The sequence below is a fragment of the Puma concolor genome, chromosome D4 (genome assembly GCF_028749965.1).
Source record: "Puma concolor isolate L17-30 chromosome D4, mPumCon1.1.hap2, whole genome shotgun sequence".
Lineage (NCBI taxonomy): Eukaryota > Metazoa > Chordata > Mammalia > Carnivora > Felidae > Puma > Puma concolor.
The window spans coordinates 8,205,573-8,220,965 of NC_141679.1; the positions used below are offsets into that span (position 1 = coordinate 8,205,573).

Genomic DNA, 15,393 nt, shown 5'->3' on the forward strand with positions numbered 1-15,393 from the left:
TGCCTGTGACCTTTATTTCATCTCAGGAGTTTGGTGAGGATCCAGTGAAATGCTGTGCATGTCACTATTAATGGTCTCAGCACCAGCTTAACAACTGTCTATAACTAAGAACTTCTGTTAACTCAGGTCACACCCCTTCGGCTCGCAACACTTAAGAACTCATTCTCCTAATTCCCAGCACTCCCTCCCAGGGGAGTGAGCATCCCTACTCCTGGAAAGATGCATCATTATCATAGACACTCAGAGCAAGTATGAATCTGTATCTTTGTATTTGCACCAGAAAATACATTTAAAGTGCATATTCTAAACTTGATTTCAGTGGAAGTAGATCTTCTGATGGCGCTGCTTACGTTTACTGATATTTTATGTTTCTGTAGTTTCATTTATTACAAGAAAGACTGGAGGATCTTTCTGGTTCAAAGGCCTCTCCTAATGCTGCCGTAAATTCAGTAAATTTGGTGTCCTTAGCTCATTTGCTCTTTCTGGTCACTAGGCTATTATTTAGCAAATTCCTCCCCCCCCCCCCCCCCCGCCCCGGAAATTATTACTTTGTTTAGTAGAATCTTAGTATCGGTGAGGCCTGCTGGGCCCCAAGGGAAATAATGTTTAAGACAGTGTTGTAATCATAATAAAAAAGTGTTCCTCAAGCAAAAACAAACTCATAAATACGGAGAACTGGTGGTTGCCAGAGGCAACGGGGCGGGGGATGGGCAAAATGGGGGAAGGGGAGAGAGAGATACAGGTTTCCGGTACTTGTGGAGTAAGTGAGTCACGGGGATGAAAGGCACAGCACAGGGAATATAGTCAATGATATGGTCATAGGATTGTACCATATCACGTGGTAACTGCACTTTTGGTGAGCCTAGCATGACTGCAGACTTGTCGAATCTCTAGGTCGTATACCTGAAACTAACGTAACATTGCGCATCAACTCTGCTTTGAGAAAAATTAATTAATAATTAATTAATTAAATTGAAAAAGAAAGTGCCCTCTACCTGTAGGAAGTAGTTGTTACATTCTTCCTTTTGACTCACAAAAACAGGTTGATACATTGCATGTAAGATCCATCGAGTATGTCGTTGAGAAATTGTTCTAAAGTAAATTTGTTCTGAGTCGCCTCCCTCCTCCCAGAAACACTCTCCGGCCTTTGGAAACTTGCTTTACCCCTCTCCAGTAGCTTCTGCTCTTTGCTACTAGTCAGATAGGTGATTGTTTGGGAGATACATCATAGACAGTCGGGGATGATTGAACTAATTCACTCCAAATTGAGTCCCCTATTGTCATATCATCAGAAGTGCGGGCAGGACTGTATTTACCACCACTTGAGTGTTCATATGATTCTACTTGAAGTCCAAGTATAACAATAATTCTTACATTTTCCTAACAACTTGTAGTTGCCCGTAGCAACCATGCAGTTTGGTAAAAATTCCTATAAAGCTAAAGTTTCATGTTGAACCCTAGCCCTGTTGAAGAAGTAGGCTTTGTGATGTTTATTGGATTCAAATGTGCTCGATCCTTTATTTACTGTAAGTCTACTACGAGAGAAAACGATATCCCAAAATCTGAGTGTTTCTGAAAAACAGAAGAAGCTACACAGTTTATAAGTGAGTCAGTCAAGTAACACAGGGCCAGTGAGTGAGTTTACAGTGTAAGTGAACAGATTCCATTTTCTAGGTAAAATGAATTCTGTCATTTAAATTACTACCACCCTGTTTTCCAGTAGTTCAGGTTCACTGCATTCTTTGATGTGGAAGGGCTTCCTTTCCTAGATCTGTGGTCCTCATTGACTATCGCAGAAGAACTTGGTGAACAAATGTTAAAGATCTAGGGAAACTTCTTGTTTTTCTCAGTAAACCCAATGAGAGAGATTTAAGTGACATTTTTCCCCCCAGTCTGTCCTGTCACTTAACCGTGTTCACTGTGATCCTGTTATAAACCTCTTTTACTTGCAAATCATTTTGAACATTCACGATATTTGTAGGGTTCTTCCTTGCAAGATGTAGTAAATAGCCCTGTTGACATCTCCTGTAACTTACTTTTAACCAAGACTAAAGAAAATGGTTTCAGGTTCCTGATTTCTGTTTTCCTTACCTGTGTGTGTTAAGGAAATTAGTTTTTCCCTTACACTCTTTCTTTCCTTGAGCCTTCCCGTCTAGCATACCCACACCGTGCTCTCTCAACTTTATGACTTATCTTTTCTCAGTCCCTTCAATTCCCGACAGTTTTACCGGTCCAGAAATACTGAATGAGTTCTGTTACTTCTCTTTCCTCACAAGGTTGCTTTTCTAATTGATTCGCTGCCGCTACTCTGGATGTCTTCCTCTTCCCAACTGTCCTTTTATTAATAGCTGTTCCGATGTGGATTCTTTTCCTTCTGTTTCACCTTGGTCACTCGCATAGCATCCTGTAACGTCGCTACTCTAATATCCCATGTTTTTAATCCGCTAAGAGCTCTTGCACATCTCTTGTGCACATGTCTTTTAAAGACATCTTAATGCGGTTTTTGACAGTTCTCGTATAGATCTTCCCTGACTTACGATGGGGTTACATGCACGTAAAACGCATCATAAGTCGAAAATATCCTAAGTCAGATAGGAGTTTAAGACACCTAACCTACCAGACATCGTTAGCCCAGCCTGCCTTAAATATACTCAGAACACTTACATGAGCCTACAATTGAACAAAGTCCTCTAACACGAAACCTGCTTTATAAGAAAGTGTTGACTGCTTTATCATGTAGCATATTGAGTGCACTGAAATCGAACAGTAGGGGGACGCTTGGGTGGCTCTGTTGTTTAAGCATCCGACTTCGGCTCAGGTCATGATCTCGCGGTTCGTGAGCTCAAGCCCCACATCTGGCTCTGTGCTGACAGGTCAGAACCTGGAGCCTGCTTCGGATTCTATATCTCCCTCTTTCTCTGCCCCTTCCCTGCTCATTCATTCTCTCTCTCTCTCTCTCAAAATAAGTAAGTAAATAAACATTAAAAAAAAATTTTTTTTAAAAAGAAAAGCAGAATAGATGTTGGGTATGGAATGGCGAATGTATCAGTTTACCCCCATGATCGTGTGGCCGACAGGACTGCAGCCACCCTGCCCAGAGTCACGAAAAAAGCATGGTAGCACTTATCTTGAGCCTGGGAGAAGACTGAAATTGAAAATTCAAAGTATGGTTTCTACTGAGTGCCTATTGCCTATTGGATCGTCGTAAGTCTAGGAGGACCGCCTGTGCTAAGGTTTGCAATGTTTGGTCCCAACCAAGTGTATAAGGAATGCTCTTAGAAAGGCAGTGAACATCTTGACAGAACAAAGACATTTTTACGAAGAAATTACTGTTATTCTTAGCTGACCAATAAGCTTAACAATTAAAAATGATTTCATTTACTATCGAAAAGGATTTGTTTTGAAGTGTGATTCATTTTATTATTAATTTTTTTGAAGCACATCCAAAGCAACATCTTGTATAAATTTGTCCGCAAAATATACCAACTGATTCTGTCGAAATTTTCCTGTGGTTTGTACTTTGTTTTGGTATTCACTTCTTGATAAATAATAAGAATTATAAAAATGTACAAAACTAAGCAAGTTCATGTGTGAATAGTAATAAGAGGTGCTTCCATTTAAATGTGTATCAGTAGGATACAGGGGTAAGTTGCTTAATTCATGTAGTGTCTATGAATGTAAATCTATTGTTGCATATATTTATATTTTAGGGGAGTTTTCCCCCCTTCGTTTGACAGAGAATGTTTAAATTTCTGGTAGAGAATGCTGTAGTTAGACCTCATTACTGCCAACATTCTGGTGTACTAGGTAACCTTTCAGAAATTAGCTCAAGGTCAATTCTATTCATTGAACAGTTCACTATAGAAATAGTTCATTGTTCCTACTAATTCTACCTTGTCCATCTCTTTGCAGTTCACATTTTCACCTCTTTGTTGTTCATCACAATTCGAAAGTGGTGAAAAACATTTGTCTTTGGAAATGCAACTGAATTTCTTTTGAGAAAGACAGTGAAGTTAAAAGAAAATTAATTTCCCGTAGAATTTATTTGATCATCTTTTTCCTTTCCCCAAGAACTTTGATAGGGTAGGCAGTAAAAGGTGACATTTAATAGACTTCACCAAGATAAATGGAAAATACTCTTACTGGGAATGGTGATGAAATGCTTGTAGGATGCTGCTTTCCCCATCTTTTTTTTTTTTAATTTTTTTAATGTTTATATTTATTTTTGAGACAGAGAGAGACAGACCCTGACGGGGGGGGGGGGGGGGTGGGCAGAGAGAGGGAGACACAAAAATCCAAAGCAGGGTCCAGGCTCTGAGCTGTCGGCACAGAGCCCGTTGTGTGACTCGAACTCAGGAGTTTGTGAGATTATGACCCGAGCTGATGTTCAACCCACTGAGCCACCCAGTCACCCTGGTATTTTGTCTTTAAAGGACTTTCTCCATTTAATCCAAGTAGTTGAATTTGTTGACATTAAGTTGTCTTTATTATCCATTTTTCTTTTTGTCTTTCGGGTGCATTTCCTCTTTCATTCCTAGTATTCATAGTTTGTCTTCTTTACTTTTCTCCTAAAACTACTTTCATGTTTAAAATTTCATTGATTTTTTTTTCTATTGTTTTTCAGGTGTCTGTTTCATTGATTGTTTGCCCTTTATTTCCTTTCTCCTCCTTACTGAAGTTTAATTTGTTCTTTATTTTCTAGCGTCTTCAAGTTGAAACTTTAGATCTATTATATTGGAGATTTTTTTCCCCTAATAAAAATATGTAAAACTATAAATTTCCCTTGACGCCTAGCTGTACCTGCACTCCACACCTTTCCATGGATTGTATTTTCATCGTCATTCAACTGCAAATAGTTTTAAATTTCTCTCGTGAGTTTTCTCTCTGTGACTCTGTAGGCTAAAGTGTATTTTTTGTTCTTCATATACATCTTTGAGTGTTTTCCACATACCTTTCCATCATTGACTTCAAATTGAATTCTTCTTTGGCTGAAAGAATTTACTCTCTTGCTTTAATTCTTTTAGATTCGTTAGGGTTTGTTTTCTTTTTCAGCATTTCAGCTTTCATGCTTCCTACTCACATACACTAGCAAGTGTGAGTATCTGTCTGCTATTCTGTGGATGCCCGTGTGAAAGCCATTAGGTCAGGTCGGTTGATAACTTGAGTGTCCTTCCTGATTTTCTGTCTTTCTTGTCAACTGTGGAGAGAAGGATGTTGAAATCTCCAGTTGTGACTGTGGGTTGCCTATTTCTTCTTTCAATTCTCTCTGGTTTTGCTTCATGTATTTTGAAACACTGTTCTTAGATGCAAACACAGGATATTTCTTCTTGAGAATTTTATGGATGAAATAGTCTTCTTTATCTTCAGTTATTTTCTTTGTCTGGAAATCTACCTTGGCTGATACTAATAGAACTGCTCCATTTTTCTTATGATTGCTCTTTGCAAAGTTTATCTTTTCTTTATTCTTTTGGGTTTTTTTTTTTTTAACCTTTCTGTCTCTGTACGTCTAAAGTGTGTTTTGATGGAGACCATATAGTTGGGTTTCACACGTCTACCTATTCTGACAATCGAGATTCAAACGTTGAATATTGACTATGATTATCAATATGGTTGCATTTAATTCTAGCATCTTGTTATTTTTTTCCTATTTGTTCCATTTGCTCTTCCATTTCCTCTGCTTCTGCCTTCTCTTGGATGCATTAAATGTTTTTCACTATTACATTTCATCTCCACTGTTGGCTATACTATTTTTTAAATTTTTTTTTTAACGTTTATTTATTTTTGAGACAGAGAGAGACAGAGCATGAACGGGGGAGGGGCAGAGAGAGAGGGAGACACAGAATCGGAAACAGGCTCCAGGCTCTGAGCCATCAGCCCAGAGCCTGACGCAGGGCTCGAACTCACGGGCTGTGAGATCGTGACCTGAGCCGAAGTCGGACGCTTAGCCAACTGAGCCACCCAGGCTATACTATTTTTTAAATTTAATATTTGTTCCAGGATTTTTGGTACTTCTCATAGTTTGTCATAACCTGTGTTCATGTAACATTATACCACTTAACATAAAGAATATTACGAAAGCCTATTTTCGTTTCCCTCTTCCGTCCTTTGTGCTATTTTAGTGATACGTACATTTCACTTCTACATCTGTGGCGAACTCCATTACACGTTGTTATCATATTTACATAGTCAGTTATATTTTATAGAAATTAAAAGATGAGGAAACAAAGGAGAAATGCTTTAACTTGCCTGCAAACCTGTTACATCTAGTGACCCTCATTTCCTTTGTATAGACCCCAGTTTCCATCTGTTTTATTTTTCTTCAGCTCTAAAAACTTCCTTTGTCATTAGCTCCACCGGAGGTCGGTCTGCTGGAGAGGAATTTGCTCAGCTTTTGCCTGAAAAAAGATTTCTGCTTCATTTTGGTGGGACACCTCCCTGGCTATGGAAGTCTAGGTTGAGATTTTTTCTCCTCACGCCTTTAAAGATGTCATTTGGCTTGTGCGTGTGTTATTTCTAACTGGGGATCTTCCACTCCTTCTCATATGTGATGTCCTGTTTACAATGTGTCCTTTTCCTGCCTGCTTAAAAATTTTTCTCCTTACAATTGATTTCTAGCACTTTTATTATTTATTTATTTAAAGTATTTTTTTTAATGATTATTTACTTGAGAGAGAGAGAGAGAGAGCAGAGTGCAAGCAGGGGAGGGGGACAGAGAGAGAGAAAGAGAGGGAGACACAGAATCCAAAGCAGGTTCCAGGCTCCAAGCTGTCAGCACAGAGCCTGACGCGGGGCTTGAACCCACGAACCGCGAGGTCATCACCCGAACCAGAGTTGGACGCTCAATTGACCGAGCCACCCAGGCGCCCCTATTTGTAACACTTTTAGTGGTGATATACTTTGATGTGGTTTTCTTTGTCTATATATTTGTGTATAGTGAGCTTAGATCTGCGTGTTTACAGTTTGAATCAAATATGGAAAAGTTTCTGCTGCTCTTTCTTCAACTTACGTTTTCTGTTCTTCTTCTGTGACTCCAGTTGCATTATGTTTGACCGTTTCATGTTGTCCCGTTGTTCACTGATTCTCTGTTCCTCATTTCTTTTTTTTGTCTCTCTTCTTCATGGAAGATAGTTTTTATTGCTAGATTTTCAAATTGGTCTTTGCCTCTGCATTATATAGTCTGCTCTTAAACCCAGTGAGTGAATTTTTCTCTTCAGATATTATGTCTTTCAACTTGTACTTTTCAGTATTCTACTTGGTTCCGCATAGCTTCTTTCTTTTTTTCTCATCATATTTGTGCTTTCCTTTAAATCTTTTGTATTTATAACTATCTTAAAGTCTCTGCCCTTTCCTCTCTTTCATTTCTATACTGTTTCTTTCTTTTTTAAAAAAATTTTTTTAATGTTTATTTAGTTTTTGAGACAGAGACAGAGCATGAACGGGGGAGGGTCACAGAGAGAGGAAGACGTAGAAACCGAAGCAGGCTCCAGGCCCTGAGCTGTCAGCACAGCGCCCGATGCGGGGCTCAAACTCACGGACCGTGAGATCGTGACCTGAGCCGAAGTCGGCCGCTTCACCGACTGAGCCATCCAGGCGCCCCTCTATATCTGTTTCTATTGATTGATTTTTTTTTTTTTTCTCTCCTATTGGTAGGTCACATTTTCCTGCTCCTTCCCATGTCTAGTCATTTTTTATTGGGTACTAGACATTTTGATTCTTACAGTTTTGTACGTCTGGATTTTGCTGTCTTCCTTTTAAAGCTTTATACTTTGTTTTGTATAGGCAGTTAAGTGAATCACCTGGATCTTTTCAAGGCTTATTTCTCGGTTTTATTAAGATGGCCCTGAAGTAGTCTTACTCTAGAGCTAGTTAAGCCCGACTACTAGGGCTTTGCTCTTTTGGTGTTTCTACAGAATGCCCTGGATGTTCAATAAGGTCACCTCACTCTGTCTGGTTAGAACCTGAATATCTCTGTGCCCTACACGTGTGCAGTTTCATATTCAGCATCAGATTGAGGCGATCTCTTTCAGTATTTCTGGATCTCTTTCTCCGCTTAATGTGCTCTCTGCTGGTGCTCCCAAATTCCAGCTGCCCCAGCCTCCCCAGTTCTGATAGCTGTCTCCTCCCCTTAGTGAGATCACAGTGCTCTACTTGGTTCCTCTCTTCCCGCTCAGCGGTCTGGGAAATGCCTCCATTTCAAAAGCTGGGATCGTTAAAGGGTGACCTTGTTTGTTTCTCTACTTTTGAAGGATCACGCTGTTATGATGTCTTTTCTCAAATGACTGAAAACGTTGTTTTACATATGGTGTCCAGCTTCCTTCTTGTTTGGTGTGGGGAGGGCATTTCTAATAGTATTGATTTCATCATAGCCAGAATTGGAAGTCCTTCTTCCACATATTGATTGATGTATTTTATATATTATGTATGAAACATAGGAATTCATTTTCATTTTACAATTTCCAAGAGTAATATAAATATGCAGAATAAAAGACGCTAGTTACCTCACCTCTCCCGTCTCATTTTATGTCACTCAACAGAGTAACCATTTTTGGGAGTTTGATGTGAATCCTTGCTGTTTTCCTTTATATACTTGTATACATTTATATATGCATGTCCACACAAATTAGATACATGCGTATTTTTAAACATAAAGAAATTCTGCAAGCTTTGTTTTGCAACGTACTTTTTTTTACATGATAACATGTTAGAGCTCTTACATATCAATTTGAATCCAGTTTTGTTTTTTAACATTAGCCATATAATCTACAGAAGGGTTTTCTTCTAATTAATCACTCTGCTTTTCAGACATTGAGGTTTTCCCTTCTAACTTTTTGCTCTTATAAACAGTATCTTTTAATAATACTGTCCAGCAACTTTTCCGTGGGTAAATAGACATAGAAATAGACGAAATCACAGAGTTTGCAAATGGTTTGTCTGTTTGTAAATTGCCTTCCTAAGCAGTTTTTATGTATTTACATTACTCCTAACTACTAGGAGCCAGGCTGTTGGAAGAGATGGTTGCTTCTAGATCTAGGACAGAAAATGTAAGAGATAAGCGTAGAATATCTTATCACAGCAGAAAGCAAGGGAGGTAAGAAAGATTACTGTGATCATGTCACGAGATCCAGAATCTGGTTTGAAGGGACTACCATGGGTCAAGAGAAGGGACAATTTATCGCTCCCCCTCCCCCCACACCAAAACCCTGGTGTGATTGAAAAACATCAGATATGCTTAACAGCCAAGAATCATGAAGATACAGACCAAACCGCCCCCAAACCACATTGCTTACCTTGGAAGGGAGCGATAAATCCTTATTCTGAGTACTGCTAAGAAGAAGAATCGAGTATTTATCTTCTTCCTATACGAACCTTCTTTCAAAGCAACCAGATAATTAATGAGGGGAATTTCTTTATGGAAGCCTACTAATACATGAAGAAGGAATAATAGAATCAGACTACCAAAGTTACAGCCTTGATGAATTGCAAAACTAGCCCTAGGAAACGATCGTCAGTGGCTACTAATATTGTCAGGTAAAACATGAAGAGGATGAGTGGATGTAGCTGACCACACCTGACCCCACCGAGTATATGTCACACTGCGGAAGGAGAGACAGCCAGTTGTTAGCACCTGATGTGACGTGATAGGTAGTACACAGCTTTTCAAATATTGAACCCGTGCAAGGCCCTCAGTCTAACTACCAGTTTATAGGTCATACGGGAGATAGAGGAATTTATTAAATGACACCTCAGGGATGCTATCAGCCAAGTCTTGAATTCTAGAAATTCTACAAGACAAATAATCCAGTTTCTTCAATAAATAATAGTCAAGGATAAAAAGGATGGGAGATTGTTAGAGATTAGAGGAGAACGATAGGAAATATAAGCCAAATATAATATGCAGACCTTGTTTGGATCCTGACTTGAGCAAACCCAAGTGAAATTTTAAAATGAAAATGAATTTCTATGTTACATATCTAATATACAAAATACAGTTTATACATTACAGTTGGGTTTGCTCAAGTTGGAATAGTTAGAATCTAACAATGACTGGATTTTAGATGATATCCTAGAATTGTTAATGTTTTATGTGTAATACTAGTATCGTGTTCATGTTAAAAATAGTCCTTCTCTCTCAGAGGCCAAATGAAATCTTTCCCAGTGAAGTGATAAAAATCTCTGCACTTGCTTTTAAATAATCCTGTAAGGGGTTAAAAGGGGAGGGCTGGTAGCAGTTATTTATCTTGATGAGCCCAGGGGGTTCATGGTAGTATTTTTTCTACATTTGAGTGTATGAAATTTGCCGTCGTGAATTATTTCATTTTATCTTTTAATTTTTTGGAAGTCGTCTCTATGCCCAACCCAGCGCTCCAACCCATGACCCCGAGATCAAGAGTCGCGTGCTCTGCTGACTAAGCCAGCCAGGTGTCCCGTGAATTTTTTAAATTGAAAAATGAACTTAGCTTTAGCAGACCGACTGAAGAGAACTTCACAAATCATCAAAATAAGTGAGGAGCTTCCAGATTTTTTCACCCTAAATATTTGGAGTATGTACGTCCGCAACCTACACCTGCAGAAATGGTGTAGAACATATCCAACATAATTGCTTCGGTTGATTTGGACCCACCGTGCACTTACCTTGAAGCTCCTAGGTTTTAACACCCCAGAGAAATCCTTGAGGCAAATCTAACGCCGTGGCTGTGTGTTCTGTTGTATCTGCTTCTTACGGTGCTCCTAATATTTGTTTTCCAGGTACAGCAGGTCCAGACCGTACAGCAGGTACAACATGTGTACCCAGCCCAGGTGCAGTATGTGGAAGGAAGCGATACTGTCTATACCAATGGAGCAATGTAAGTTTGTGTGGGGGAGTATTTTCAATTCTCCCGCTTGGTTAGAGAGAAATGGTACTCTTTGACACATCCCACTATTCCCAAATGGTTCCCTTGTTTTCACAGTTTTTTTTTTTTTTTTTTTACCAGAACAGAGTTATTGAGATTAGACTGATGTTTAGAGATTAGTCTGTGTCTGTTAAGAATGTCTGTTGATTTTCCTTCTCCCTTCATCTCAGTGGAATATTTCAAATTATGAAAAGTGTTAGGCCTTTGAATGGTTTTCAATAGGATGACAAAACTGTATACTCCTTGTTGGTGATTTCCGTATCTTCTTACTACCTTGTAAAACCTATACTTGTTGTTTTTATAAGTAAGGTGGATTTGTGTATGTTTTTGTCCGTAAGCCAATACACAACGAGGACCTTAGTTTTTTGGGGGCATTTATTAAACTCCATAAGAATACCTGATACTCAAATCTGTTTTTCCTGTCTGAACTTGTCCTTGCCCCCTTCCTGTCCGCCCCCTCCTCCCCCTCGAACTCATCACCTTTGCAGCAACAATAATGTAAATTTGTAAATTTATACCAATTGTGTTTTTCTTTTTTTTTTTTTTTTTAATTTTTTTTTTTCAACGTTTATTTATTTTTTGGGACAGAGAGAGACAGAGCATGAACGGGGGAGGGGCAGAGAGAGAGGGAGACACAGAATCGGAAACAGGCTCCAGGCTCTGAGCCATCAGCCCAGAGCCCGATGCGGGGCTCGAACTCACGGACCGCGAGATCGTGACCTGGCTGAAGTCGGACGCTTAACCGACTGCGCCACCCAGGCGCCCCAGCCAATTGTGTTTTTCAGCCACTTGGATTAAGATTCAAGATGTTATAGGTAAAGAGACTAAGAACTATTACAGGTCACCAGTATTGTTTTCATTTACCACTTGAGTGTTTATCTGGAATCTGTTGAATCTCTGCATGTCCCTGAAATGAATTCAAGTTCTCTCATTCTCTTCTGCCCGCCTCCCTTCTATGTTGGTGTGCCCCCAGTTGAAAACCTATGCTTTCTTTATTCTTGCTGCACCTCCTGGTTTTGTGGGTTCCCAGGACATCAACCTATAACCTCCACAAGGGCAGGGATTTTTGTCCCTCTCTTCTTTTTTTTTTCCCACCGCAATAAATCGAACACCAGAAGAGTGCATGACGTGTGGCGGGAGTTCAGTTAATGTTACCTCTTGCTATTGTAACAAAACAACTTAGAACCCTAGTTTAACTCTGTACGAGTTTTATAGTCGTGACTAAGTCATGACTTTTTATTCTTCTTCCCTGGAAGGTGGGAGGATGGTAATCTCACCCTACTTGGCGTGGGGATTTGAGGAAATACAGTTACAGCAACTAACACAAGGCCTGGTAGACAATAGCCAATAGAAAACTGAAAGCTCTTCACTGATCTTGACTCATTTCTCTGTTCTCATCGCTTGTAGCCACATTCCCGCTGCCTTAACCCCTCCATTACCTATGAAATAAAATTCAGCTCTCCCCTTGGCATTCACCCCATTCCTTCGTGTCCAGCTTCCTGTCCCACCTGTCCTGGGAACAACCAGCTTTGTGCATCTTTCCCCAGATACTACCCTTACTAGCCTGTTTCTGGACATGCGGTTTTCTCTGCCTTCTATCCAGTCCCCCAACGCGGAGCCTCGTGTGATCTTTATCCACTGATTCATCATCATCCCCGCCTTGTGACACGGACCCTCACTCTCCACTACAGTTGGTTTGTCCTCTCCCTTTAGGGTATGGACAACACTGTACCCCGACTTTCACTTCCGGCACCGAGCCGGGAAGAAATCTTTCCGAATGGGAACTGTTGTCATTTTGTTGTTTTCTCTGCATCTGTTGAGGTGATTGGCACCTAATAAAGGGTCTGTGAATTTCTCTGGTCCAGCGAATCTGTAACTCTTTACATATTGTAGACACTGGCTGTTTCTTACCTGTTTGTTGTGTGGGACCAGGGCCTCCTGGATGGAGCCTGCTTTTAGAATCTCTACCCTACACCCACAGGACTGTTGGCATTTTCACCAAAGAAATAGATACACCTGCGTCTATTGGACTTGTATTCTACCAGGGAAAATGTTAGGGGTTTCTAGACACTGCTGGAGGTCACTCAGTTGTATTGTCATTTCATTCGTGCCTGTGGTTTATCTGTCACGAGAGCCCCAGAGTAAAGGCATCCTAGGCAAAGCCTTAACAAACCACCTCCCCTGCAGTGGAGGGCTAAGTTACCACTCTACTGTCTTATTTCGGAGCATTTTATCATACATATATTACAGCATTCTGTCAGTGGAGAATCCCAGCAAATCCGACAAATAGAAGTCTGAAAATATCAGGGCTTTTATTTTCGTCGGGTCATAAGAAGTCCAAAGGTAGCATATTGTGCAAATCATGAGCACGACACGGTGCAAATACAAAGGCTTATTGGAGAAAACCTTACAAGCTGACAGATAGCAGAGGGAGCATAACTGGACCCGGCTACACCATGGGAATTGCTCTGGTAGATGTCTGGCCTCGCAGAGTGAGGTATTTCCAGGGAGAAGGGATAGTGAGTATGTAGTAGGGACAGATGGCTTTCTTAGTGGGGATTGGCGCCTGTGAAACACTCTGCCATCAGCCTCGTCTTGCAACATGATTAACTCAGATCTGCTGAGCCAATCTAGAGGTAAGCTACCAAAAGACCACAGGAGATGATCCTCTAGAAACATCCAGAACTGTGCTTCCTTTAGTCTATTGCTGACATCAGTTTCGCAGCAATCAGGGCCACAGCAGAATATCAGGGCCACAATTTTCTGGTATGTCTGTGAGATGTCTGCTTCGGTTGCGATCATCATATTTACATTTCAGACAGGAAAAAGAGGATGTGTGTGTGTGTGTGTGTGTGTGTGTGTGTGTGTGTGTGTGTTTATATTTTTATATGTGTATATATGTCACGCACAAGCACATGGAGGCTTTCCCAGAAACGTCCAGCTCTCTTTTGCTTCTGTCCCTTGCCTTATATCTTAATCGTGTCACAAAGTGGTGGTTAGCTGCAAGGGAGTCTGGGAAGACTGGCCTGTAGCTTCCGTGTGTATGGCAGAAGGCAGCAGGGGAAAAGGGGCAATTGGAATGGGTATTGAGACGGTGTCTGACACAGTTTTTCATCACTGGTCCAAGGTAAGGCGGAGAGATTACTGGTATGTGGCTTCGTGAAAGTTACACAACCCGCCTCACTGTTTTCATCTATGAAATGCAGAGAGTTCTTTTTTCAAAAGCGCTTCGTGTCGCATTGTTATAAATAGGAAACAGTAAACTTCAGTTATTGCTGTAACATTAAGCACTGTGGTTATTCTTTTTATGTTTTCCACTCGTGTTTTTGACCCTGAATTCTGCCTCTTGCCTTGTACATTTTTAAAACTACCCCACCACTGCCGTTAGGGTCATCCACACCGTAGGTAGATGCGAGATCGGTGAATTCATTCATTCACAGACCCTTGGAAAAACAACATGTCTAAAGTTGACTTCCTAAAACTACAAAGCCCATTTAGATACAGAAATGATTCCAAGTAAATACCTCGTGTCAACATGAATTTTCTATGGCTCACAGACTCAGTTGGTTAGATCATGACTAATGAGGTCTGGGTCGTGAGTTCATTTGCCACAAAGTCCCATTAGCTTCCACCCGGTCTGTGTGGGCTCAGATTGTATCCGCATCTCTGGCCAGTCACATCACAGAGTGCATGAACCCTTGCTGTAGAGAGAGAAGATGCATCTTTAAAAATCCTCCCGTTAAAATTTCAATTTCAGTGCAATTTTTGACCAAGATCCTGTAGCATCACTTTCATATTTACTAAAGACACATTGTCTCGTCAGGAATTCTACTCAAAATTTTAGTAGCTAGGGGACTATGAATATTTATTTCTCAAATATAACAAACTTTTTTTTTTTCTCAGCTTAAGCTATTTCAGTCTTTCCATTACTTTGTATGCTGTTATTTGACTATGTACAGTGTTTGTCTCTAAAGTTCATTTTAGAGTCTTGGTATTCCCTCTTTTATCTGCTACACTTGCGTGCATGTTAGGAAAGAGTCCCCCGTATTCTTCTGCTCTACGACACTGAATTAATAGCTAGGTAGCGTTTGACCCCCAACTTGGGCCCCAGTCAGATTCCTATGCCTAGTTTCAGCCAAGGACTTGAGACCACGTTCCAGTGCTGGCTGTTAGAGAATAGTTTTTTATGAAAGGAGGAGGCAGCTTAATTTGCTTTTCCTTCTAATAGTTTTCCCATGAATATTTTTCCAAAGCCTGGATCATAGTCTTGTCTTTTTGTACGGATTCTTAGAATTTACGATCGCTAATAATTTAGAACACTGTAATTAACCCAGCTGGAGAACATTACATACCATGCGGACACGGCCCAGTGCAATTGCTGTTTCTTCACATAGCTAATAAATCCATTTTTTTTTTTAATGGAATGATTGTTTTTTCTCTCCCTACTCTCTTTTTTGACTCCTGTCCCCCCCCCCCCCCACCACCAATGACTCCTTCATCG

At 40.3% G+C, this 15,393-nt stretch overlaps 1 protein-coding gene across 12 annotated transcripts in view; it reads left to right on the plus strand.

Moving 5' to 3' along the window:
* Positions 1-15,393, plus strand: part of RFX3 (regulatory factor X3) — a 298,993-nt gene that overhangs the window by 161,280 nt on the left and 122,320 nt on the right. For all 12 annotated transcript variants that reach the window (XM_086684922.1, XM_086684915.1, XM_086684918.1 and 9 more), the window contains one exon: positions 10,747-10,844. In XM_086684922.1, the coding sequence (XP_086541048.1) occupies positions 10,747-10,844 (98 nt within the window). The remainder of the gene's footprint in view (positions 1-10,746; positions 10,845-15,393) is intronic.